Source organism: Apodemus sylvaticus, chromosome 11 (assembly GCF_947179515.1).
Source record: "Apodemus sylvaticus chromosome 11, mApoSyl1.1, whole genome shotgun sequence".
In the NCBI taxonomy this organism is placed as follows: domain Eukaryota; kingdom Metazoa; phylum Chordata; class Mammalia; order Rodentia; family Muridae; genus Apodemus; species Apodemus sylvaticus.
Window position 1 is genome coordinate 83,960,506 of NC_067482.1, and position 23,033 is coordinate 83,983,538.

At 45.9% G+C, this 23,033-nt stretch overlaps 1 protein-coding gene across 1 annotated transcript in view; it reads right to left on the minus strand.

Annotated features, from left to right (window-relative positions):
- Positions 1 to 17,487, minus strand: part of Pkd1l1 (polycystin 1 like 1, transient receptor potential channel interacting) — a 136,510-nt gene extending 119,023 nt beyond the window's left edge. Inside the window, exons 1-6 of the mRNA XM_052199716.1 lie at positions 17,419 to 17,487; positions 16,911 to 16,972; positions 12,509 to 12,630; positions 10,585 to 10,652; positions 2,259 to 2,380; positions 576 to 895 (exon numbers count right to left, since the gene is read on the minus strand). Coding sequence (XP_052055676.1) covers positions 576 to 895; positions 2,259 to 2,380; positions 10,585 to 10,652; positions 12,509 to 12,630; positions 16,911 to 16,972; positions 17,419 to 17,487 — 763 coding nt within the window. The remainder of the gene's footprint in view (positions 1 to 575; positions 896 to 2,258; positions 2,381 to 10,584; positions 10,653 to 12,508; positions 12,631 to 16,910; positions 16,973 to 17,418) is intronic.
- Positions 17,488 to 23,033: the final 5,546 nt, after the last annotated feature.

Consider the following 23,033-nt stretch of genomic DNA (forward strand, 5'->3'; position numbering starts at 1 on the left):
AGAGACTAAATCATGCTCAAAAACATCATCATTATCAAATGAGAAAAGGAAAACAAAATTTTCTGTTATTCAGGAAAGTTAAGTTTTCCACTCACATCCTGCACCCATCTCCAAGGTGTTAGCAGTTCCCAGCTCACACCGAGATGTCTATACAAATGCTGGTCACTGTTGTTTTTATTTTGATAAAAACAACGTGTTGACATTTTCAGGTCAAAAGAAACAGGGTGCTCCATCACATGTAGGTTCTCAAAAGAGGAATGGAAAGGATGCTCAGTGATTTAGGGTGTCACCACGTGTATGGAGGAGGCCCTGTACTGATTGTGTGACGTCAGGAATCATCTCTCTGGGCCTCATTTGATCCTAGTGTCTTGAGGGAAAAGATTAAATAGTTGAAGTATACAAAGGATTGGTCATAGTCCAGTATGTGGGCGTCTCTTATACAGGAGCCATTAGGTTGGTTCAAAGGCTCCAGAGGGTGGACTGTGGCTTCCTCCCTGCCTGCATGTGAACATTGCCAGTGTCCTGGGAGGAAAACTCCTTCTCAACCTTTCGGAGAAGGATTCACTGTATCATACCTTTGCTGTACTGGTGGTAGCCAGTCACAGTAGCTGCACCTGTCACTGGACACAGTCTCATCTCAGCTCCACAATTGTCCCCAAAGTCCAGCAGCAGACAAAGAGCTGTTCCGGAAGCCACGTGAACACGAATTCCCAGGGCTGGAGGTGTCTGAGCATCTGTTTCTGGGAAGCAGCAGATGGCAGAGTGCCTAGCATTTTCAGGCCATGTCACCAAGATGGCCCCAGGAGGATGCTGAGTGAGAGGACTGGAACTCTCAGGATGGTACCAGGATGCAGAGAGGTTGCAGGTGTGAGAAATGCCAGGAGGGTCTGAGAAGCTAAGGAAATGAAGCAGATATCAGACTTCAGGGCAGGCTATAGAGTCCAGGAATAGAGAGGGTACCAGGAGGGATGGAAGGGTAGGTGTGAACAGACTGTCTAGGGTAGGTAAGGACCCTGAAGAACTCTGGTGCTCACAGTGGGCTCCCAGCCTGCAGTACAAGAGTTGCTGGCCAAAAAAAAAAAAAAAAAAAAAAAAAAAAAAAAAAAAAAAGTGCTCTTGTTCTCTCTTCCCTTCCCCCTTCCCTTCCCCCCACTCCACGTGGTCATGGCCGGGACCTCTACTTCTCTACTCTCTCCCCCTTCTCTCTGCCTTTCTCTGCCTCTACTACTCTCTTAACTCCCCTCCCCATGCCCTAAATAAACTCTACTCTATACTGGAGAGGAAGAGAAAGAGAGAGGGAGAGAGAGAGAGAGAGAGAGAGAGAGAGAGAGAGAGAGAGAGAGGCTGGCCTCTTGTGAGATAAACACTGCAAAACACTTGTTTAGACACTAAATGCAGAGCTGGCAAGCCCTTGGAGACTGAAATCATTCCCCCTAGAGACTAGGGCCACCACTTTAGAGACTGAGGCCAGCTGCCTAGAACTGGGATCAGCACCCTGGAGGGCACCTAATCTAGTTACAGAAATACAGGCAAAATACTTTGTCCCTTTATCACTGAAACGATGAGCCAGAAGCCAGTCTTTTTCATGAATCAGCCGCTGCTCTTCTTACACAATGCTATCCTGACCCACAGTTACCAGCCACCTTCCCACCTGTAGCTCCCTATGCTGGGAGCTGCGGGCTGTAAAGTCTGGACTTCGGAGCCCCCAGCTCCTTCTGAAGAACACAGAACTTCCATCACTGGCTTGCTGGAAACTGTTTCAGGGGGACACTGATGATGGACACTTAAACAACTAGCAATCTGAATAGAGAACAGAGCCCTTCAAGGCAGGAGAACGCTCTTGTGGACGTGCGAGGGTCCTTACACTTCCCTCCTCTGCCTGTGCTGTGCCTATCCCCAGGTCAGGCAGGTCAAGGTCTGAATTCCTGACTGCTCTTAAAGATAAAGGGGCCACGTGACACAGGATGCAAGTGGCAAAGAGCAGCCAATCATATCATTTGGGGCACAGTGACATGGCACACTCCTGGCCACAGCTATAATGAAATCCAAAGAGAAAGAGTCTCAGATCGCCTAGTAAGTAGTACTACTTACTACTACTACTGGCTGCTAGGTAGTAAGGGAAGATGGGTGTGGCCTCTATTGCCCTTCTTCTGCCTTCTGGAAATGATGGGGAAGTAGAAAGTCAGACTCCTGAGAGGTGCCTGCCTGCTGGTCTGTGGGCATGTGACCGCCCTGATGGGGATGCCATGGCAACTGACCTCAGAAACAGCATCTTGGCCAAGTCCTCCTCCGAGCACAGCAGTCCTTGTCCATCACAGCAGAAAACTTCCTTCTTCAGGCTGCAGGGGGCTGCCGCCGAGGAGACACCCTGCAAATCAGCCTGTCAATGGCACTGCCTTCAGAATGAAATAGGGCAGTTTCCAGGAAAGAGAACAGCTGGCTGGGGACCCCTAGAACCACACAGGTGGCATCGGGAACGTCAGTGATCACCTATTATCAGCTTCACTGTCGGCTTCACTGGCAGCTAAAGGATGACACGACCACAGGATGGAAGTGTGAGGTCTATTTTCTTTTTTTATTGCAGTGATGTATTGCGACTCTGCCTGAGCATTTGGCATCTTGCAGAGTTACAAAGGCAAAGGCGGGGTTACCAATAAGCTTGAGAATCATTCTTCAGTGGCACACATGGGGGGTTTGGGGGGGTGTGGGTGTGGGGGTGAGGGGTGGGATGTGTGTCACACACCAACCTGCTGCAGGGCAGAGAATGATCCATCTTCTCTTTCAGTCTCACACAGACACCTGAGCCAGGAGCTGGGGCTGGGACTGCTCCTGATCACAACAGAAGACAGAGAGGCGCTGTCAGGTGCTTGGCACACCTGACTGGTTAAGTGTCCAGGCTGATCTAAAGGACCCTCCCTGTGGCCCAGCCCTGTTTCTGGGAGCACATGAGGTGGACCCTCACAGGCTGGATGTGCTGTAAACTGACCCTCTCAGGGCTGTGGCAGGTAGATGTCAGAGGAAAGCCTTTATGGTAGAGGGGAACACAGTTAAGGCCTTTTTGCTAAAATTTGCACCCATGTGGGTGCAAGTCACCCACACATTCCACACGTGCTGGTTCGTCAGTGTGTACTGTGGCATATGTCTATGAGTTTTAGCACAGACTAAGAGATGGAGGCCTGTAAGGCAAGTCTTGGTTCTGAGCCCTAGACAGTGGCTAGCACATAGTGTCCTGTGTCTCTCACTGACCACAACAGGCTTGTCCTCATGGAGACAGTGGACTGCAGCATGTAGTTAACTTCAGAATCCAGCTCTGGTTCTTGGCTTTGCTGCTGTGTCCACCTCCCTAGCCTCTTTCATGGTACAGGAAACATACACCATTCCCTCCATTGGTGCAACCAGCTCCATTGACCTTTTTTGATGGCATATTCTCCTGCATCATTGCCCTTGGCAAGGACATCCTAAATTACTCTGGACATTCAAAACGAATCCTGTTTTCTTTCTATTTGCATCCACCTACAACATAGCAATTTACCTCTTAACATAGGGATGCTTTTGAAAACAGAAATCCAGGGGCTAGGTAGGATACATTCCTAAAGCCTAGCTCGCTCTACACAGCATGAAGAGGATGTCCTTTCTAGAAAGGATGCACTTTCCCTTCTGCCTGAACACAGTCTCTAGGACCTTGCTCACTCACTACTACTATGTGCAGTAGACAGACTACATGCTGGGGCAGGAAACAGAGCTCACACACAGATCCAGCAAAGAAAGAGAACTTCAGACCAATTTCCCCTATGAATATTGATGCAAAATTACTCAATAAAATTCTTGCCAACTGAATCCAAGAACACATCAAAATGATCATTCACCATGATCAAGTAGGCTTCATCCCAGGGATGCAGGAATGTTTCAATATATAGAAATCCATCAATGTGATCCATTATATAAACAAACTCAAAGAAGAAAACCGCATGATCATTTCATTAGATGCTGAAAAAGCATTTGACAAAATTCAGCATCCTTTCATGTTAAAATTCTTGGAAAGATCAAGAATTCAAGGCCCATACCTAAGCATAATAAAAGCAATATACAGCAAACCAGTAGGCAATATCAAACTAAATGAAGAGAAACTTGAAGCAATCCCACTAAAATCAGGGACTAGACAAGGCTGTCCTCTCTCTCCATATCTTTTCAATATAGTACTTGAAGTTGTAGCTAGAGCAATTAGACAACAAAAGGAGGTCAAAAGGATACAAATTGGAAAGGGAGAAGTCAAAATATTACTATTTGCAGATGATATGATAGTATACTTAAGCAACCCGAAAAACTCCACCGGAGAACTCCTACAGCTGATAAACAACTTCAGCAAAGTGGCCGGATATAAAACTAACTCAAGCAAATCAGTAGCCTTTATATATTCAAAGGATAAACAGATTGAGAAAGAAATTAGGGAAATGACACCCTTCACAATAGCCACAAACAATATATAGTATCTTGGTGTGACTCTAACGAAACAAGTGAAAGATCTGCATGACAAAAACTTCAAGTCTTGAAGAAAAAAAATCAAAGATTTCAAAAGATGGAAATATCTCCCATACTCATGGATTAGCAGGATTAATATAGTAAAAATGGCCATCTTACCTAAAGCAATATACAGATTCAATGCAATCCCCATCAAAATTCCAATTCAATTCTTCATAGAGTTAGAAAGAACAATTCTCAAGTTCATCTGGAATAACAAAAAACCCAGGATAGCTAAAACTATTCTCAAGAATAAAAGAACTTCTGGGGGAATCAGTATCCCAGACGTCAAGCAGTACTACAGAGCAATAGTGTTAAAAACTGCATGGTATTTGTACAGTGACAGGCAGGTAGATTAATGGAATAGAATTGAAGACCCAGAAAAGAACCCACACACCTATGGTCATTTAATCTTTGACAAAGGAGCTAAAACCATCCAGTGGAAAAAAAGATAGCCTTTTCAACAAATGGTGCTGGTTCAACTAATGGTTAGCATGCAGAAGAATGCAAATTGATCCATTCTTATCTCCTTGTACAAAGCTCAAGTCCAAGTGGATCAAGAACCTCCACATAAAACCAGACACACTGAAACTAATAGAGGAGAAAGTTGGGAAGAGCCTCAAGCACATGGGCACAGGGGAAAAGTTTCTGAACAGAACACCAATAGCTTATGCTCTAAGATCAAGAATTGACAAATAGGACCTCATAAAATTACAGAGTTTCTGTAAGGCAAAGGACACTGTCAATAGGACCAAATAGCATTCAACAAATTGGGAAAAGAGTTTTTACCAACCCTACATCTGACAGAGGGCTAATATCCAATATATACAAAGACCACAAGAAGTTAGACTCCAGAGATCCAATTAACCTTATTAAAAATGGGGTACAGAGCTAAACAAAGAATTTTCAACTGAGGAATATCGAATGGCTGAGAAGCACCTAAAGAAATGTTCAACATCCTTAATCATCAGGGAAATGCAAATCAAAACAACCATGAGAGTTCACCTCACACCAGTCAGAAGGGCTAAGATCAAAAACTGAGGAGACAGCAGGTGCTGGTGAGGATGTGGAGAAAGAGGAACACTCCTCCACTGGTGGTGGGATTGCAAGCTGGTACAACTAGTCTGGACATCAGTTTGGTGGTTCCTCAGAAAACTGGGCATAATACTACTGGAGGACCTTGGCATATACCCAGAGGATTCTCCAGCATGCAATAAGGACATATGCTCCACTATGTTCATAGCAGCCTTATTTATAATAGGCAGAAGCTGGAAAGAACCCAGATGTTCCTCTACAGAGGAATGGATATGGAAAATGTGGTACATTTCTACAGTGGAATATTACTCAGCTATTAAAAACAATTAATTCACGAAATTCTTAAGCAAATGGGTGGAACTAGAAAATATCATCCTGAATTAGGTAACCCAACCACAGAAGAGCACACATAGTATGCACTCACTGATAACTGAATATTAGCCCAGAAGCCTGGAATACCCAAGATACAATTCAAAGACCAAATGAAGCTCAAGAAAAAGGAAGAACCAAGTATGGATACTCTGGTCCTTTTTAGAAGGGGGGACAAAATACCCACAGAGATAAAATGTGGAGCAGATACTGAGGGAAAGACCATCCAGAGACTGCCCCTCCTAGGGATCCATTCCATATACAGTTACAAAACCCAGACACTATTGTGGATGCCAACAAGTGCTTGCTGACAGGAACCTGTTATAGCTCTCACCTGGGAGGCTTTGCTAGTGCATGACAAATACAGAAGGGAATACTCTCAGCCAGCCATTGAACTGAGCACAGGGTCCCCAATGGAGGAGCTAAAGAAAGGACCCAAGGAACTGAAGAGATTTGTAGTGCCATAGGAGGAACAACAATTTGAACCACTCAGTATCTCCAGAGTTCCCAGGGACTAAACCACCAACCTAAGAGTACACATGGAAGGACCCATGGCTCCAGGTACATATGCAGCAGAGGATGGCCTTGTTGGACATCAAAGGGAGGAGAGGCCCTTGGCTCTGAGAAGTCCAGATGCCCCAGTATAGGGGAATGCCAGGATAGGGATTGGTGGTGGTGGTGGTGATGGGTTGGGGGATTTTTTTGGCAGGGGGACCAGGAAAGGGGACAACATTTGAAATATAAATAAAGAATATATCTAATAAAAAATTAGAAAAAAATAAGTTAAAAAACCAAAAAGAAACCTGAGCAATGTAAACCAAAAACTATTTGCTGTCTAAATTTGCTCTTTCTAATATCTTTCTTTGTGAATAGTATTTTAGGTAAAGAATAAAATAAAAAGACTATAGTTTAAAAAAAGAAAAAGAAAAAAGAAATAAAAAAGAAAGAAGACACAGCTCAGGGCTCCTATGTGAGACACCACCATTTTGCTCGTGTGTTCATACACAGTAGAGAAAAGAATGACATTTCCCCATGGGGAGTGCTAATTCCAGCGAATGTTTCCGTTTAATTGCACAGTTTTATCTTTGCCAAGTCCTAAATAATTTAAAATAAGCTGTGAAATTCCTCAGTGTTCAAGTCTCATGTTGGAGAAGGTTGTCTGTCAAAGCCAGAAAGAACAGGTTTATTGGCACAGGCTTGGGGGGTGGGGCGCCAGTCTCACCAGGAAAACACAAGAGTGCGTTTTATGCTGAGATGATAAAACATGTACAGAGACAACAGCAACTGAAAGGTGTTGAGCTGTCAGACTCCCGGGAACAGACGGACAACTTCCTTCCCTAACAGGAATCCCATTTTAACAAAGTGGAATCTAGGAAGGTCCCCGGCATTGGACCCACCCTTCCTGTGACTTGTTCACAAACCTGCAGCATGTGTGTGTGTGTGTGTGTCCAGTACTACCAGTACTTCTTCCCCCAAAACTTAAAAATTTTGGTTGTGTAATGTTTGCTTTTTTGATTGTGGAAAGAAAGAAAGAAAGAAAGAAAGAAAGAAAGAAAGAAAGAAAGAAAGAAAGAAAGAAAGAAAGAAAGAAAGAAAGAAAGAAAGGAAGGAAGGAAGGAAGGAAGGAAGGAAGGAAGGAAGGAAGGAAGGAAGGGAGGGAAAGAGAAAAAGAAAAAAGAGAAAAGAAAGAAATAAGTGAGAGAGAAAGGAAGGAAGACAGGAAGGAAGGACAAAAGGATGGCAAAAACTATAAACTATACATGGTTAATGTGTTAACCAATCGTTGAGGAGTTAAGCAATCGTAAGTATATTCACAGTGCCGTGCCACCAGTGCCCACGATTTTTACTTCCTGGGGGAACTCTAAAAGCCCTGAAACAACCCCCAGATTCTCCCCACTGCCACCCCACCCCTTGGCCATTTTGCATCCATGGCTGAGACTTCGATAGTAAGAACAGCACAAACATGTCTGCCTCTTTCCCCTGGCTCATTTCACAAAGCACCACGTCCTCACGGTCCCACTAATGGTCTCATTCCAACTCCAGGGCTGCACTCCCGTAGCCCACTGAGGACACAATCAATCCCGTATCAATCACACAGGGCCCGGTTCTAAGCTACAGCGCAGTATATATACAGCAGGAGCTTTCCCTCAACGTTAGTCCAGAGAGACTCCATTTTACAAGCAGCAGCTGGGTCCATTTTAAGTGCAAATGCAGACACAGAATGGCTCTGAGTGCAGACACCACCACTTCTCTGGTTCCATCCTGAGCCATGGACTGATGCATGGTAACTGTAACAAAGTATCTCAGACAAGTGTATCAAAGCCGCTTGGCACCCTGTGAGCTCATGCGTGAATGCCAACCATATCAGGAAAGGACCCAAGAGGTGGCTACATAGCTCAGCAGGTAAAAGGGATGGCCATGGGAGGTAGATGACTTGAGTTCAAACCCTAGAACCTAGGAAAAGCCAGAAACGGTAGCCTATATCTGTGATGCCAGTGTATCTGGGGCAAGGATGCAAGGTGGAGATGGAAGAATCTTAAGGGATCTGCAGGTCTTCCACCAGGGCTTTCAAGTGCCCACACTTATATAGACATCATGTGTGTGTGTTGCAAGTGTGCACATATGCACACACATATGCACACACGTAATACTACTACCAATAAATATTTGATTTCTGTGAGATAGAGTCACAATTTATATAAAAATGGAGACATAATGAAAAGATAAAGGAAGTAAGCAAGTCAGCTTAGAACTTAGAAAACACACCAGGCTCAGCGTGGTTGCCACATTCTTACCTGAACCCCCGCAGGAAGAGGAACCTACCACTGTAGTGAGGGACACCCTCCCTGCTAGTATCCTGCTATCTGAATACCCACTGTGAGCATCACGGGACCAGCAGGCAGAAAGCTCCTGGCAGTCCTTGGGGCTGAGGTTCATCTTGGTCTCCACCCCAGCTGAGGCAAGCTCCCATCTCTCTGGATCTCATTCCACACCCTGCCCACAGCCTCCATGGCCCCGAGCCTCTGCAGCTGGACTCTGTTCTGAGGCCTCACAGCCCTGCCATCCTGCAGCTGTGCTAGGACACAGCGTCTCTAGTGGCTCTCCACCTGACACCATCACCTGATCCCTTTGGTGGTTCCGCATCCCTAACAGCTCTCTGCCTGTCTCCAGGGCGGCCTCCCTGGAGTCTGTGGACCCCACTGCAGCCCCTTTAGTTCTTTATAGCCATTCGATGACCTACACGTGTAGAGATGCAATTACTGTGCGATGTGCAACACATGAGAGTTAAATATCAGCAATTGAAGCTGGAGTAAAAGCACCTGTGTCTGCCTCAGTCAGCTTCCAAGCAAATCAGGAAATTTAGCAGAATGGAGTCAACAGAACCAACTTAGATCATGGGCTTATTATAACTCAGGGCGTTTTAGTATTGTGGGAAGGCGCAATATGTCTGCCCATCTGTGTTTCTAGCATAGCGTGCTCATGTGACTAGAGTTCACAGAAGTGACCTGAGGGCGCTTACCTGGCACCACCTAGTGCGACTCCCAACATTCAGGGTTAAGTTTACTATTAAACCTGGGCTAAGAAAATTTACATTCTTTCCCTTCAGTGCTGAGAGGTTCAAATCTACTTTGGGGTGGCAGAACCGACCCTGGTGTTGGCATCTGAGACATGCCTCGTGATTCCCATGCAATCTGTATAGTCTGAAATGCTGGGCTGACCAGGCTTCTGTGACCTACCTGTTAGTAGCTTCATCCCAATCTGGAGGAGCTTGTGGTTCTCTGTTAATAAAGCTTAGCCTTCCTTCACTACTTGCGTTCAGAACATTCTAGAAGGAAAAAAAAAGTAAAATTGTGCGAGGACTTGGGGAGAGGAGCACTGCTCATTAAAGAACAGCAGCCTCCATCCCTGTGTGCCAGGCACTGTCCTCCCCCGGGAGGCCATCGAGGAAGACAAACTGATGGACGCTGCCCCTCAGGTGTGAGAGGGTAGCTCTCCCATATTATTTGCCTGAGGCATGGCACAGGCTCCTTTGCCTTCTTATCTTTCTCATGACAGAATGAAGGCTTTAAAAGTTAAATTTGTACTTCCTCTCACAAGCACACATGCTGTGCCAGGTACCTGAGAAACTCAATTCAGGGGCATTTGGAGCTGTAATCCCCCCCCCACACACACACACACACACTTTTTTCTCAGGAGGAAAGGTCTAAATGGCCCAGTGAAAGGTGTACCTTGTCCCAGGGAGCTGGTGAAGATGGCGTCTGTGACTCTGGGTCTCGTGCTGTCCCTTTTGGAGCATGGGAAGGACATCTGTTCTGCTCATGACTCACACAGAGCTCTGGGTTAGCCTGGATCTCTAGAGAGGAGAAACATACATTCTGAGTTGGCCATTTGCCAGAGAAGAGCAGCTCGAGACAAGCATGAGTCTAATTCCCCTTAACGGGCTCCTATGAAGAACCCAGTCCTCGGGATACTAAATCTTAAATCTGATGCTGTGTCCTGTGAGTTGTGTCTTTGTTCTTGTGGTCTGAGAGGACTTGGGTGTGAACCCACTGAGGGTGGGGGGGGTGTGAAGAAAGGAATGCAGGGCCCTGGCCACACTGGTGGGGATGCTGATGGTGGGAGCATAGCGATGCTCTGGCTGAGGGTGACAACTCCACTTACGTGCCTTTTACTGCAGCTCTGACTTGGTCCAGCTTTGTCTCCTAGGGCGAGAGGCTGAGACTTGAGTGCTGAACGGCAGAGTAGTAGGGTTGAAAACTAATTCAGAAGGGGATGGGCCATTCTGACAGGAACCTAGCTTCAAACCCTGTAGCTATCACAGCACCTCTGGGCAAGGACACAGGCAGTCAGTGTCCCCACGTTTTCAACTTTCTAGGGCAATGTTAAATCTAATTTAAACATCTTGGCTGATGTTTCTGTTCACAATCCAGAGTCTGATGTATTAATCCAGTCTGAAGAGAGACAGCTTGAGGTCATGACATCAGTGTGTGTGGAGTGAGCCTCAGCGACCAACCGTACGGACCAGTGAGGTATGAAATAGCTTCACTCACTGCTCACATTCTCCAAGAAAATATTTGCAAATACTGGACTGGAATAGCAAAACGCCTTCTCTGATCTGTCACCAAGTTCTTGGGTTCCAAACACATAAAGAAAGGACTGGCCTGTTCTCAGTTGGGGCCACACCATTCACTGACACGAAGAACTTTAAAAGCAATGATTTTTACGTTTTTAGAGAAAATGCCCAGACATGTCAACTCTTCGTCCGTTAGTTGTAAAGGCCCAGGTGTTCTTTCCTTTTCTTAATAGATGTAGGTAATTAAGTTTTGGGCAGCCCAGCTGTCAGGGAGCTCAGTGGTAAAGTGCTTGTCTAGCATACGCAGGCCCTGGGTTCTCTCTTTAGCAACAACACACACAAATATTTAGAGTGGTGGCACATGCCTGTAACCCTAGCACTTAGGGGGCTGAGACAGGAAGATCACAAATTTGAAACCAATCTGTGCTGCACAGCAAGAGGCAAGACCCAGCCTCAACAAACAACAGCAGCAACAACAATAATATGATATAATGTTCACGGTTTTGGGTGTGGCTCAGTGGCACAGTTATCACCTGGCATGAGTGAAACTCTGGATTCCAGCTGAAGCAGCTAGACAATAGGAACAGTGGGACAATCCTGACTGCTCTTCCGAAGGTCCTGAGTTCAAACCCAGAAACCACATGGTGGCTCACAACCATTCGTAATGAGACCTGACACCTTCTTCTGGTGTGTCTGAAGACAGCTACAGTGAACTTACACATAATAATAAATAAATCTAGCCGGGCGGTGGTGGTGCACACCTGTAATCCCAGCACTCTGGGAGGCAGAGGCAGGCGAATTTCTGAGTTCGAGGCCAGCCTGGTCTACAGAGTGAGTTCCAGGTCAGCCAGGGCTACACAGAGAAAACCTGTCTCCAAAAAACCGAAACAATAATAATAATAATAATAATAATCATCAATGTTTAAAAAAGTATACAACCCTGGCACAGGGACAAGCTCTCTGTGACCTGATTCTGTTTCAGATAGAGTTCCCACATGAATAGTCTTTAAGAACAATGTGACATTCTTACCAAAGACAGGAAGTTGCGGCCTGAGGAAGTCATTGTAAAACTAGCACCCATCTTCTTAGATGCTCCTCTGCCTGATAAACTGCTAGAGTCCAGGCCTGGCCTATCTCATTCTCTCCCAGTTTACCATGATCCGTCTAACTCAGGACTTCTCTCTGTCTTCATTTTTCTCTGTGGGCTTCTGAGCTACATAAAACTTGCATTGGATCTGCGTGTTTCCTTTCTATTCATTCATCATATGTCACTCTGTCTGCAGACCCAGCGGGGACCCTTTGAGGATGGACGTGAAGCCTGTTGTTTCTATGCCTTCAGCCTGCATTTGGTAATGGGGAGGGCAGAGAAGCTAGGATCCAAACCACGAGGCTGCCTCCCACCCATCAGGATGCCGGGCAGATGGTGTGTGAAATGGACCACTGTCCACACACCAGGCCACGACAGCCTTGTGGCCTGGCTGTCGTGGCTTTGCCCCTTTCTTTAGGCCTTACCAGCTAGCACTCCACTGCAGAAGGCGCTGAGGCTGCAGCTACAAAGTCGAAGACACTCCTTCTCGCGGGCCCCTGTTGGGGTCTCGGCACTTGAGGAAACAGAGCAAACCAGCTGGGAACCCCTATGCATGGGAATGGAGAGGCGTCAGTGCTGCGCTGTGGTGAAGCACAGCCGCCCCGGGCTAGTCCTTATCCACGTCCGAATTTCTGTCAGATTCACCAGGCACTGAGTGACTGTCACACAGGCAAAGGGTAAGTCACTTCTGTGGCTTTTGCCCTTTGGGCTCAGGTTTGGAGGCTGTTTCTGGTTAACTGAATTCATCTTCCATCACGGTCAGGCTGAGGCAGACGTCTGAGGAGCTGACAAGCAAGTTCAGACCTGACCTTTGAGACTCCTCTGCATCGCTTTTGCTTTCTTTCTTTCTTTCTTTCTTTCTTTCTTTCTTTCTTTCTTTCTTTCTTTCTTTCTTTCTTTCTTTCTTTATTTCTTGCTTGCTTGCTTGCTTGCTTGCTTTTTTTACTTGGATATTTGCTTTATTTACACTTCAAATGTTATTTCCAGATTTCCTCCCCAAAACCTCCTATTCCATCTCCCTCCCCCTGCTTCTATGAGGGTGCTCCCTGACCCACCTACCCACTCCCACCTCCCTGCCCTCACATTCCTCTACACTGGGGCATGCAGCCTTCACAGGACCAAGGGCCTCCCCTCCCACTGATGTCAGACAAGGCTATCCTCTGCTACATACGTGCTGGAGCCACGTGTACTCCTCAGTTGGTGGCTTAGTCCCTGGGAGCTCTGAGGGTTCTGGTTGGTTGATATTGTTGTTCTCCCTATGGGGTTGCAAACCCCTTCAGTCCTTCAGTCCTCCTTCTAACTACTTCTAACTCCTCCACTGGGGACCCCGTGCTCATGCCCTGCCTCTTTGGCTGCTCTACAGCCCCAAACACTGAAATTTAGTCACCGACGTGAACCTTACACTATGGTTATTCTCCGGTTTATTCTCCACAGAAACTCAAACCGTGCTGTGGTTCCCCAGAGGCCCATATGTAAAGAGCTTGGTCCTCAGAGTGGTGTTACTGGGAGGTGGTAGGACTCTTAAGAGATGGACCACAGCGAGATCTGCCCTCCTGGGGGAACTGTGGGACCTGTGGACCTCTTTCTCCACCTCTAGGCCATGAGGGATGGTTTTGCTCTGTCACACCCTTGTGGTCCTCAGGTGTTGCTTCTCTGCAGGTCTAAATCAGCAAGGCTAACTCACATAGGCTGAATGGATCCACGCTGTGAGTCTGCACACATCTTTGATCGCTATTGGATGATTGTCTCCGGTCTTTGGTAACAGTAACTAAAGGCAAACACGTGGTGGGGGAGGGGGTTATAGTTACTTTATATGGTGAGATCCTGGAAGCGGAGGGAGATAACTTGACTAGGAAATGCTGGCACCATTGGCAAGTGGAGCGGCCAGCATTCACACTGAAGCGGCATTCATACTGGTTCTGGAGGTACCAAACGATGCTGCCTGGCTCCACTTCAAAGGCCTCCCCGAGTCCTCCCTAGTGGCTTCTCCAGAGGCCTTGGACCTTGTCCTTCAGACTATGACTCCTCCGTACCTGACCTAACTATGACTGTCCAAAATAAACCAAGAGCAGCGGGTGAATTGATGTGGAGGAACTAGACTGTGGCTTCCGGTTTTGACCCTGACAGTTGATGGTGTTGTTTGGATTTCAGGTCCACACTGGTTACCAGCCACAGAACAGGGCTGCAATGGTGCAATGGAAATCGTTGTCCATCTCCCAGTTCCTGGCAAATGTGGTGCCTCGTCCTAAACAGCAGCACCTTTGGCCTGCCTCCTTCCCCCCCTCCTCCTCATCTCCTCTTCCTCTTCCTCATCTCCTCCTCATCCTCCTCCTCCTCCTCATCCCACTCCCCCTTCTCATCTTCCTTTCCCTTCTTTTTTTCTTCCTTCCCATTCTTCCTCTGATTCAATGAAGAAGAAAGGAGCCTGTCTCTCAAAACTGGCCCTGGGATTGCCATTCCAGAGAGGGCTGCCTGCGCATTACACGTTAGGCTTTAGAACGATGCTTTGGTGCCGAATTCTACTTCTGTGAAAGTGTTTAACTCTGTAGGATTTTTTTTTTACTCATTTAAATCTATAAGGTTTTTTTTTTTACCTTTATTGGGTATCTATGAAATGTAGAGAACACATGAATTTTAATTTCTATATGAAGACAAACAAAGAAACAAACAAAACAAAACAAAACCACCTGGGTATTCTACCCAATTTTCATAAGCTTGGTTCTTGAAACAATAACCAAGTAGTCACCACCAGGGGGCAGACTCATTATGCAGGCAAAGAGAGGCAGGAAATCCCAGAAGAGGTTATATGGTGAAGATGAAGAGAGATGGGCAGGTTGGGATGGCTTCAGTTAATCTACTAATTCCAAGGGTAATGATGTCAACCTCTACTTATGCTCACCTTTCAGAGGTCAGCAAATGGGAACATGAGCAAGAAGACAGCCTTGGAACCAGCAAATCACACTGCAGACTCAAAGGTCTGCAGCACTCTGGAGGACAGAGGATGGTGCATAAGGGCTCCTAACTTCTGTCCATTGTGCTGACACTACGGTCTGTGCTGAGGGACGGCCTACTTGCTACTCACAGTAAAGCAGTAATTTCTTGGAGCTCCTGATTGCAAACAAGTCAGTGGGAGGAGAGCTTTAAAATAAAAGGGAGGGGGGCAGGTGATTTTAAAGTGCCATGGGAAAAATAAGCAGCCAAACTGAACAATCTTTGGCAGCAGTGACGATAAACAAAGGCATTTCCAAGTAGCAGCAAGGACAGCCCCGTTGTTCTTGCCTCTTGGTGTCCTTGGTGAAAGCGAGGCCAGGACACAGAAGCAGACTGTGAGCTAAAGGGCAGGCGTGCAAACATTCTTCTGGATGCTTCTTCACCTCTTGTCTGCAATAACTTGATGGGGCAGTCAGACAGCACAGCAAGGGTCCTCAGATTTGGGGATAAGAACACTGGGGATGAGAAGTGTCCTGCCTAGGTCCCACACTGGAATTTGGAGCATGCTCTGTCTGACTCAGAAGAGTAACAGAGTCCCAGCCATCTGCAAAGTCTACACTGTAGTCGCTACCCCTCATGCCAGGCGGCCAGTGGACAGCTGTGTCCTAGGACCAGACCAGATTGATTGGTTCAGACCTTGGAAAAGGTATATGGGAGATGTTTGTGCCACATCTTGCCACCAGCAGCCAGCTGAAGGCTGAGTTTAAGGTGGCACAGGTCTCAAAACAACACTAGTATGCTACTCAAGAAGAGAGTGGAGAGGAAGGATTGGAAATAAAAGGATGTGCTATGCCCTTTGATTTGTTGCTTATGTTGAGTTTTTTCCTGAGAAACTGACAGGCAGCCTCTGCCCTCTGCCAACAGCAGGCATCTGTGTTGCGTTGGTAGGAAGAGCGATGGGCGTTGCTCAGGGATAAAGACAGTCCTTGGAGACCTCTCAAACGCCTTAGTGAAAAATACATTCTTGGAAGCGTCCACTGCTACAGTTGAGAAATCAAGAGTAGCTTTCTTTCTCCCTCTCCGTCTTAGCTCCTCCAGGGCACGGCACTACAAAGAGAGCAGCCAGGACGCCACAGAGAGAGAGCTCAGACCCTTCTGCAGCAGACTGTTGGAAAAGGCAGACAGACTTTGGACTTTTCTAAATTTACATTCAGCTATTTTGGGTCAGTCTGTGGGACATCACAGGCATACCTTGATCTATTATTATAAAGACAATAGTCAGCTATAAATCATTCTGGTATTAAAAGGTATTTAATTCAGGCAACTCTTTCAAAACAATCCTGCTTTTCTTCCATTGATGTAAGAGTTGTCTTACTTGCCTTTTTGACCCTGTGACACAATATCTAAGACAAACAATTGAAAAGCAAACACTATTTATAAGGAAGAGGATTTATAAGGCCCCCAAGAATGTGTTCCCAGTGACCTGTTCACCCAGCTAGGTCCCATCTCCTAGTTTCCAGAAGCTCCCCCTAATAATGCCACCAGCTGAGACTTTGGCTGGGGTAGATCACATCCAAGCCAGTCATTGTGAGAGGCTGGAGAGAGGACTCAGAGGTTAGGAGCACTTGTTGCCCTTGCAGAGGACAGAATTCATTTCCCAGAATTCATGGTGGCTCAGTACATCTGTAACTCCAATTCCAGAGGATGTAATGCCTTCTTCTGATCTCTGCAGTCACCAGGCATTCATATATATACATATAGGGAAAACATTCATACGAATAAAATAAGCAAATCTAAACCAAACCCAATTTCTTTTGAAAGAAACATTTCTGAAGGCAGTGTTTACAGTTCAGCTCATCACCCCCCCCCCACCCCCCCCCACCCAAGCCAACTCACCTTTTCTGGTCCTTAGAAATGTCCTGGGCCTTTACCTCAACCTTGTGATGTGCTGGCTGGTCCTGGTTACAACAGTAAGTATACCAGCTTCCTTTCACATTCACTGAAAAACAGGGTAGCAGAGGGATGTGAGGCTTCCAATCTCTGTACTGAGACCTCATATGGGGAACACATCATACATGGAGAAAGAGATGTCCTGCAACAATATTTCACTAATCAGAAAACTTTTATGTCTACACTCTCTCCTTGGTAGAAATGCGTATGTAGGTATATGTATGTATCTTTGTGTGACTGCATGGAACAGATCAAGGACTGTTCTTAAGCTACTGCAGAAGAAGTGAGAGAAATCTGGTAGCAAAAGTCACAGCCAATAAGCCCAGACACCCAGGGGGCAGTATACCATCCAGACACCCAGGGGGCAGTATACCATCCAGACACCCAGGGGGCAGTATACCATCCAGACACCTGGGGGGCAGTATACCATCCAGACACCCAGGGGGCAGTATACCTTCCAGAAGCTTCTCTGTTCCGCAGACTCAGTGGGGAGCACCCTGGGCTCCTTTGTGTTATTTCTCATGGCGCCCTTTCTCTTGGGGACCCAAAGGGTCAATGGTTCTGGAAACCTCTCATCTAGTTTCCTACTTTGCCATTCAGAAGCAGGAACCAGATCCACTGTGGTTGTAAAGCAACCTCTTACTGTTTATGAAAGTGTTGGGTTGTTCTAATTCTAATATACAGAAAGTTCTCAACCATCCAAAGAGAGTCTACAAAACTTAGTCTTATTTTGTCTGACTCTGGAAATTTGGAAGTCTTTCCTTTCTAAAACTGTCCGTGAGCTTGTACTGACCTCAAAAGGAAAGTATTAATCAGCAGGGTGGGGGTGCTTTTCCTGTATAAAGCTCCTTTTAAGATGGGAAAGGGGAGGAACCTTGGGGGAAGAGGGACAGGCCTGCTGGGTTGGCTAATCTACCTGTATCCTGTGTTTGCTGGGAGCTGTTTCAACTCTGTAGGCTGAGTAAGCAGAGCCTGTAGGCCCCTTTGCAGGCTAAAGGGCCCTCTGTTGACACTGGTGGCTCATCTTTCCAAGAAGAGCTGGTGGTGGTCTTTAATCTTCTCTCTCTCTCTCTCTCTCTCTCTCTTTCTCTCGGTTAATTCCTTTTATTTTCTCCCTTCTGTGTTTGTTGTGTACTTTGCAGCTTAGTTAGTAACGCAAAGTGGATTTGTTTCCAAGGAATGAGTAGGATTCAATTTGCAACTTGGTTTTAAGCAAACAGTTTTCTCTCTCCAACACCCCACTGCTGAAGGAGGATGCTTTGTGCCAGATCTAACACCTACAGGGAGCCCCAGAGGGAAGACCCCTGCCACGGGCCTGCCATCCATAGTCACATCCAGCATCAGGAACTGCTGGCCTCCTTTGCCCTGTTGGAGGACTGGATGTAACGAAGGGTGACAAATTGGAAGATTGTGGCATCTTCACTGCTAACCAAAGGCTCCAGAAGTGACAGAAGTGAAGAATGTGAAATACATAGACAGTTGGACTTGAGGTAAAATGAAGAATTAGCTGCCCTATCATTAGACAATGATACTATGACTCAACTACAGGGAGCAGGAAATAGCCATAACCACAGAACCACCTGGAAGCCTGTGCTTGGTTCTCTCTCTCTCTCTCTCTCTCTCTCTCTCTCTCTCTCTCTCTCTCTCTCCCTCCCTCCCTCCCTCCCTCCCTCTCTCCCTTCCTTCCTCCCTCCCTCTCTCTTTACAGTCATGTAGGTGCTGTGTTCTTAAACTGCCTATATCCAGCTAAAGAGTGAAGTTACTGGTTTCCCACACTATCAGCCTGATTCCCCATGGCCTGGGATCTGCTGAGCACTTCGCTGGTGTGATATGAAGCAGAACACAGAGGAAAACTCATAGTGCAGGCCAGAGGCATGTTCCACCCATGTTGAGAACCCTTGAAATCAAACCAGCTATAGAAGGCCAGGTGACACCCTAGAGACGACTCCAGGTACAAACATTCTGGATGTGATTAATGCAGTGGCTTCTAAAGACAATCCGTTAAAAAGCCAACACCTCAGCTCTTCACTGAGGAGTCAGCAAAGGCCTGACAGGATCCTAGATGCTCTTGTTAAGGGAAGAAATGGGGAAAAGAAGAGATGACTTCATTTCTTTGCATGCAATTAGTGTGTAAGGACAGAAATCCTGCTGCAATGAGTCCCAAGAGAATCTTCTGGAAGACACAAAATGAAAACAGCTACCCAACTCACAATGGTCTTTTCTAAGCTTGGAACAAAAGCCATGTCTTTTGAAAGCATTCTTGGAAACCATAGATTCTGTGCTCATATTCAATACAGTATTTTGGAGTTAGGTAATAACTTTGGGGGTCCTTCTCGCTGCACAAAAGGGTTGGGGTATTTAAACTGTATACAGTGCAAAGGATAGATGGATACTTGAATGCAAGCAGCACCCTCTGAAGAATTCAGCAGTCTAGACAAAATGGCAAACATTTATTTATACAATTCATGGTATAAAGAATGCAGAACAGCTGCTGTTTTGAAGGCACAAGCGCTTCTGAGACACAGTCCTTCTATGTTAGAATGCTGTGTATGGCATTTAATATCCCCTTCAGACATGGGCAATAACACATTCACAGCTATGATAAGTGCTCAACAAAAGATACAGGAAAGATAACTCCAGAAGGACGATCATAGGAAGTCAGCTTTGCATCCCAAGTCTCAAGCCCAGAATCTGACTAGTATTATCCCATGTACTAAGCTAACATTTGCTTTCAAATGAAGCTTGCTGTGAGGGTATCAAAGAGTGGTCCAGCATCACTCCACGTCTTACTCATAACCAATGCACAGGCTGCTGTGTCCTTTTGCAGGCAGTAAAATTGCCAGTACTGACTTTTACTCTGTTCCTAGAGATAGCCTGTAGATGTCTCCCATTGCCTATCTTTGGATACTCTGCATCTTTTACAGCACCATTCCCCTGCACCAGCCAACCTCAGGATCCCAACACACACACACACACACACACACACACACACACACAGCATCATCAAACACAGTTTCTGGGCAAACTGTAGTAAATTGTGGTGTAGCATGGGGTTGAGGGAACATTGCTAAGATTATGACAGAACTGAAACTCACAGTTGGTTGAGCTGATTCCTGGAGTGGGGTGCTCTAAGGAGAACAGGGCCCAGGCTGTGATGAGTACCCTCCAGGCCATTCTCAGGCAACCTGCTCCCATGGGGTTTTCTGCTCAGCATAAAGATCAGGATTAGCTCTGCTGAGTGAGTGCTGGTGGAGAATGGCCACAGAAGGCTCCCGATGGGGGCAGACAAGGCCTTCCCTCCCCAGGAGCCAGAGCAGTGAACTCTACTTGCTCTTCATTAGCATATTATAGACAAAGAGCCAATGGCAAGTACCTCCCCCACCCCCACCTTCCATCCCAAACATCCTGCACTAGAAGGCTGTTTCTTCAAAGGTGAGCTTGTCCTAAAAGGACAGAGATCAACAGTGGCTCACTAAAGAAAACAGAGTATTAAAGTACTGTGACTTTGTGAAGACTAGCAGGGCGGGCTGTCAACTGTAATGCCAGGTCAGGGCATTACAGATTTAAGGTCATCTTTAAGTGAAAAAACAAAACAATGCAGCAGCAACAACAGTTTTACTGTATTTGGTACCAACAGTGGGACGTTTAGAGGTGGAGGTGTATTCAGTGATAGAACATGTTTCTAGGTCCTAGGTTCAGTTCCCCACTACAGAAAGAAGAATGTGGGGAAGGAAGAGGAGGAGGAGAAGGAGAAGGAAGAGGAGGAGGAGGAGGAGGAAGAGGAACAGGAGGGGAGGTACTGTGCTCCACATAATTGATTTACAAAGGATGTCTATCTCCTCTATAATCTTCCATGATTCTCATTTACTTCAAAATCAAAATCTATACAGTAGTCAAATGCCTCAATATGTTGCCTCCGAATGTGCAGACCCCGTTCCCTGACGGTGCTCGGTCTGGATAGCATCAGCAATCATCACAGACATGAAGGCAAAGCTGTAGGCTTCGGTGGCCACTGTGATTTCTCCTCTAAGAGCTGTTGTGGGCACAGGGAATGCACAGGACCACCTTATTGTCTAAATTGTTTTCTTAAGAAAAGCACAGCACACATTCATTCTTGGGGGATTTATTGGTACACTTTTAAAAATAATATAAACTTTTTTCCAGCTTATAATATACTATTATAGCGTACATTTCTCCCCTTTCCTTCTTCCCACCCCTCCCTCCTTGGTCTCATTCAAATTCATATTTGTTTGTCTGTTTTGTTGTTTTGGGGTGTTTTGTTTTAGGTTTTTGCTTTTCTGTTTTTGTTTGTTTGTTTTGAGACAGTTTCTTTGTGTAACCCTGGCTGTCCTGGAACTCCCTCTGGCTGGCTGTTAACTCAGAGCTTTGCCTACCTCTGCCTCCTGAGTGCTGAGTTTTTTTAACCACTACTGCTGGGCTGCCTCTTTTTCTTTGCTATTTCATACCACACACAGAGACACACAGACACACACACATTCCTAAATACATAAATATAACCTCGTTTTACATATTACTTGTAGGTATATGTTTTTAGGACTGACCATTTGGTGTTAGATAACCGATTGGTATGTTCTTCCCTGGGGGAGACTGTTTCTCCCACTCTAAGGCTTGGGCTTTGGTTGCCGGTAGTTCTTTGTCTAGGGTTGAGGTCTCTCGAGTTCTCTTCTGTCCATGCTAGCATGTCCATTGGTTTTGTGCTTGTTCATGTCATGCATAGCTTCTCTGATATTTCTAGGAGACACAATCTCACAATAAACTTCCTACTCCTCTGGCTCTTACAATCTTCCTGTCCCTTCTGTAATGTTCCTTAACCTTACGTGAATTTTTGATGTAGACTGGGCTCTAGAACTCTACTTCTTAATAACTTGTAATGTCTATTGCAAGATGAAGTTTCTTTGATGACAGATGAGGACTACACTTACCTTTGGTTTAGAATGTAGTTAGAAATTATGCTGGTTTATTGAAGTGGCAGGTGTAAGTCTTCCTCTGAGATCCATGACTTCACTATCCCTGTGTTTCCGGGTGGGTTTCCGGGACCAGGGTGATCTCTCTCTTGTTGAGTGGTCGGTCTTAAGTCCAATTATAGACATGTTGACTACCAAATAACTATGTGTGCCGCTACTGCAACCTTAGAGTTATAGAATAAGTATATGTTTTAAAGATATATTTATTTTATTTATATGAATACACTGTAGCTGTCTTCAGACCCACTAAAATTGGGCATTGGGTCCCATTTTAGATGGTTGTGAGCCACCATGTGGTTGCTGGGAATTGAACTCAGGACCTCTGGAAGAACAGTTAGTGCTCTTAACCGCTGAGCCATCTCTCCATCCCAGAATAAGTATATTTTAATTGATTACAATACAGTTATCTGTGTTGGTTTCCTGTGCCTATCCCCATCCTTGCTTCTACTCCTGTTCTTTTACCTTGAGTGCTTTGCCTATACTAATATAAATCCGCTATTATAGACACTGGACACATATGCATGTATCATGAACTGTATCATTTGAAACACTTGTGAAACCTTTTTAAATACAGCTCATATACAGACATCATGGATCCACAGTGCAAAGGCAGACTAGGGACAATGCATGGCCTTTCTCTCCTCCCAAGATCTGGGGTAAAGCTGCTGTTCTGTTTCCTGGGTACTTGTAGTTTGCACAGTCAGCAAGGAGGTCCACTGGGTACATAGGAGGAATAAACACTGATGTCACAGTGAGCATTACATTCTTGATTTGAAATACAGCATGTGTACTGGCTGGTTTTGTGTGTCAACTTGACACAAGCTGGGGCTATCCCAGAGAAAGGAGCTTCAGGTGAGGAAATGCCTCCATGAGATCCAACTGAAAGGCATTTTCTCATTTAGTGATCAAGAGGGGGAGGACCTACTGTGGGTGGCACCATCCCTGGGCTGGTAGTCTTGAGTTCTATAAGAAAGCAAGCTGAGCAAGCCAGGGGAAGCAAGCCAGTAAGAAACATCCCTCCATGGCTTCTGCATCAGCTCCTGCTTCCTGACCTGCATGAGTTCCAGTCCTGACTTCCTTTGGT